The 4,430-nt window shown below is 32.8% G+C and overlaps 1 protein-coding gene across 1 annotated transcript in view; it reads right to left on the bottom strand.

Annotated features, from left to right (window-relative positions):
- Nucleotides 1–3,209, bottom strand: part of LOC106877244 (cholecystokinin receptor type A) — a 300,397-nt gene extending 297,188 nt beyond the window's left edge. Inside the window, exon 1 of the mRNA XM_052970665.2 lies at nt 2,529–3,209. Coding sequence (XP_052826625.1) covers nt 2,529–2,904 — 376 coding nt within the window. The 5' untranslated portion in view covers nt 2,905–3,209. The remainder of the gene's footprint in view (nt 1–2,528) is intronic.
- Between the last annotated feature and the right edge of the window lie 1,221 nt (nt 3,210–4,430).

Raw genomic sequence — 4,430 nt, 5'->3', positions numbered from 1 at the left:
AACCCGTTGTACATACATAAATATGTGTGTGTATATGCATGCGCGTGGGTGCGGGTCTGTGTTTTTGTTCCTTACGAATTCTACAGCTGGTACGGTGTGTTTATGTCCCAGAAACATAATGGTTCGGCAATCGTGAATGATAAAGTAAAAATAATAATCTTAAATAGTCACAAGTGTTGATTTCTTCGACCAAAAATTCTTGAAGACGGTGCTCCAGCAAGGCAGCAGTCAAATGACTGAAACGAATAAAAGATTATCTATCTATCTATCTATCTATCTATCTATCTATCTATCTATCTATCTATACACAGACACATACACATACATATACCTACCTACATACATGCATACAAATATAATTTATCGTTTTTGTGTCTAAAATTTTTACTCCTCTTTGTCTCCTTAAACAAAGAAAAACTGTAACAATCATTAAAATGTTTATATAGAGAAATGAAAATATCCCAGCCACCATCACCGTGAGTCTTCACTCGTGCAGCGATGGTTGTGGTGTGCGGTTTTTAGAGACGATTGTCTCAAAACAGCATGGAGGTGCACACACGAGCGTGTGAGTGCTCCAATGATCTTTGGAAGGATTCTCTCTCATTCTCGCATATTTGCACACACACACACACACATACACACACGTACACACACACACACACACACTCTCTCTCTCTCTCTCTCTCTCTCACACACACACACACACACAGACACACATACAGATAGATGCACGAGTGAGAAATGACAGATACCAAAGAATATGGTGGAAACTTAAGAATTTCTTTAAACCACACACTTTTATATATGCATACTTACCTATATAATACTTCGACATCTGCATACTTACTTATACATACACAAAGGTAACTTTATAATTATACACGTTTTAAAGTTTAGAGTTTACTTGTTAAACTTCAGATAACTTCCTCCTCTTACATAAATAAATGTTTGTTATCAGCAACGGAACCAGCATTAGTTCAAATTAGAATCCTGTATATCGTATTTAAAGAAGCTATATTTTTGAAATAATGCTTTCTCGATCTCGAGAAAGCATCTGTTATACCGTAGTTTAGCAGGCTTTCGACAAAATATCTACTTTGAATATAATATACAAACTGCTTTTAATAAATGCTTTTTATATTAAACAAAATGGAGAAACAGCTAAAGAAAGACCGTATATATATTTGTTGCAAAACTGGGTCGCTCTATCGAATAGTAACTACACTTTGTCGTCATATGGAAAGGCCGTTTTAAATAATCCAGTTCTATACGCCCCTAGGGTGGCGGGATGATTTCGATTGGATTATATTTGGTCATTGGACTACTCAGTTCAAAATAGAAATCTATATATCATTGTGATAGAAGCTGTATCTTTGAAATCCTGCTAAACTAAATATTTTCTCAAGAAAGTACCTGTTATATCCCAGTTTAGCAGGCTTTCGACAAAATATCTGCTTTACGTATAATATACAAATTGTTTTTAATAAATGCTTTTTATTTTTTAAATAAAATGAAGAAACATTTAAAGAAAGATCATAATTCTATTTGTTGCGAAACTTTGGTCACCCAACCGAATAATAACTACACTCTGTCGTCATATGGGAAGGACACTTCAAATAATTTAGTCCTATACGCCCCTTGGGTGATGGGGCAGTTTCGACAGGATTACCTTTGGTCTTCGGACTGCTTGATGACCTAGGGCTAACCAATAAACGAAGAAGATCGCATGAATGATATCGAAAACAGTGACAAATTCAAGAATCGATGAAAGGAAAATAGGTAAATACAACATTTCTGTTATAAAATGAATTTGAAACTATAATATTCAATATTGAAATAGAAAATTGGTAAAATGAGGCAGAAATATGATAGTTTTCTTACTTCTATGAACCCCATGAAATGCCGTTAGCTTCATGTTCAATTTAATCACTTCACAACGTAACACTTACAACTACAAGCCTCGTTTGATGAAGTTGAAAATCCATTCTCAGATATTAAATCAGTATATATATAAGAAATAGACACGAAAATGAAATGGAATACAAAACTGAAAATGAAATGAAATGAGCAATAAATATCGTCAAATGAAACAAATGTTTACAGAGAACATAAGAACACAGACCAGCTTAGACCGTTGTAGCTAACTGGTAACATACCATAAGGATCAAAATGATATGGAACGAAACAGTAATCACATAGACAACAAGAAACAATGAAGGAGCTAAAAATAATCACCAAATTTTCTTCAAGTTAGACATCATGGTCTTGGGAAAAATATGAAGGATATAAAGGATGGTATATTCCTAGATATATTATTTCAGAACTGCAAAACAAAAAAAAAAAGAAAAAAAAAAGAGAAGGACGCATGGTAACAACATGAAGCCTCTGATTATAGGCTTGCTTGATAGTCTGACTTGGGCTAAATAACGGTAATGCATTAGAAATTATAAAACGGCTCACACACACACATACACACGCACGCACACACTCATGCTCACACACACAAAGTGACAAGATTGTTTCCTTACCTTGCAGGTAGCGTATAAGTACACACATTGTAGCTCCAAAGATAAAGTTCCGCAATAATACTGGTATCAGCGTAAATGGCATACAAAAGACTGCCAAAAGTAGATCACTGATTGACAAGTTCAATAGAAAAACATTGGTGACAGTACGCATGCGTTTGTTTTGCACAAGAGTCAATATAACAAGTAAATTCCCGACAACAGCTAGAAGAAAAATAGCTATATATGGAGGGATAAGGATTTCTTTTTGGAAACTAGCATGATGCATGCGTTTCACTGTGTAGTTACTAGTTTTGTTATAGACAATATTACTGCCTAGGTCCCTGTCGATAAACTCAGCATCATTGTCGTCCAATATTCCATGCTCGGTGAGATTCATTGCTAAAGACCTGGGATACGAAAATTATCCTCTTTTTGTTTGTATATGTGTGTGCGCGCGTGCGTGCGTTCGTATATATGTACGTATATCTATTATTATTAATATTATTATTATTATTATTATTATTATTATTATTATTATTATTATTATTATTATTATTATTTGTGTTTTGTGGGTGTTTGTTCTTCGCTCTGTCTTCAAGAGTTCATTTTTATTTTTATTTTATTTCTGAGGTTAACAGTAGATGAAAAATAAAATTCTGATTTTAAAACTACAGCATTTGATATGATTGATTTTATATTATAATTTAAATGTTTAAAATAAAATCAATTTACAGCCGCCAATGGCTGGCACCACGCGCGTTATACTATATTATAAATTGTGCATAAACCAATCATTTATTTATGAAAACAACCACAAAAAAACTTCCAATGTTGCTTGCGTAATCCTTCAAATTTTCCGAGCGATAAAATGTCTAGAGCAGCTGGAAACATCTCTGAAATTAAAATTGAAACAGAAATATTTTTTAAAGAAATAAATTAAAATTGTTATTCCAAACATGATTGAAATTATAAAAGAATCAAAGTGTTAATTTCTCCAATTTAACAAATATAAAAATGTACCCACACACACACACACACACACACACACACACACACACACACACACACACACACACACACACACACACACACACACACACACACACACACACACACACACACACACACACACAATAATACACGTTTTATTATACACATGTATTTATACTTACACACACAAATATATACATATATATGTATATATGTATGTATGCATATATTTATGTATGTATGTATGTGTATATATACATGCATACATACACATGTATATATATATATATATATATATATATATATATATATATATATATATATATAATATATATATATATATATATATATATATACACACACACTAATACATACACAATAATATATATGTATTACTGTGTGTATATGCTTGTGAGTAAGTACCTTCGAATGTATCAAAGTTACTATCATGAAAACAAGACAATAATTTATGACTTGTAAATAAACTACAAAAATCATAAACATTTAGAAATCATAATAATATCTATGTCAGAAATTACAAACAATGGTCAAAATGCGTGTGTAATCCTCTAAATGGTATAAACTACCTCCAATCCCTTGCATTTATAGTGGGGTTTAACCGGCTATTAAAGGGAAAAAAAGCTGCCATGTCCCTATGTCCTGGAAACAGCCTTATTCCTAGCCAGTTCATAAGTCTGTGACAGTGGCTATACGCTCAAACTGTGAAAAATAGCAGCTATATCTCCATAAGTACAGGCACTGATTTAATCGTTACTGCTCACATTTGTGAGATTGTGACTAGCTAAGAAATTATTGGTTTCAAATTTTAGCACAACGCCAGCAATTTCAGAGTAGTGGATAAATCGATTACATCAATCCCAGTGCTTACTTGATCGTGAAAGGATGAAATGCGAAGTGACCTCGAACTTAGAA

Source organism: Octopus bimaculoides, chromosome 9 (genome assembly GCF_046866305.1).
Source record: "Octopus bimaculoides isolate indiv1 chromosome 9, ASM4686630v1, whole genome shotgun sequence".
Taxonomy (NCBI): Eukaryota; Metazoa; Mollusca; class Cephalopoda; order Octopoda; family Octopodidae; genus Octopus; species Octopus bimaculoides.
Note: the sequence above shows the minus strand (reverse complement) of the source record. Positions and strands in the feature narration are given on the sequence as shown.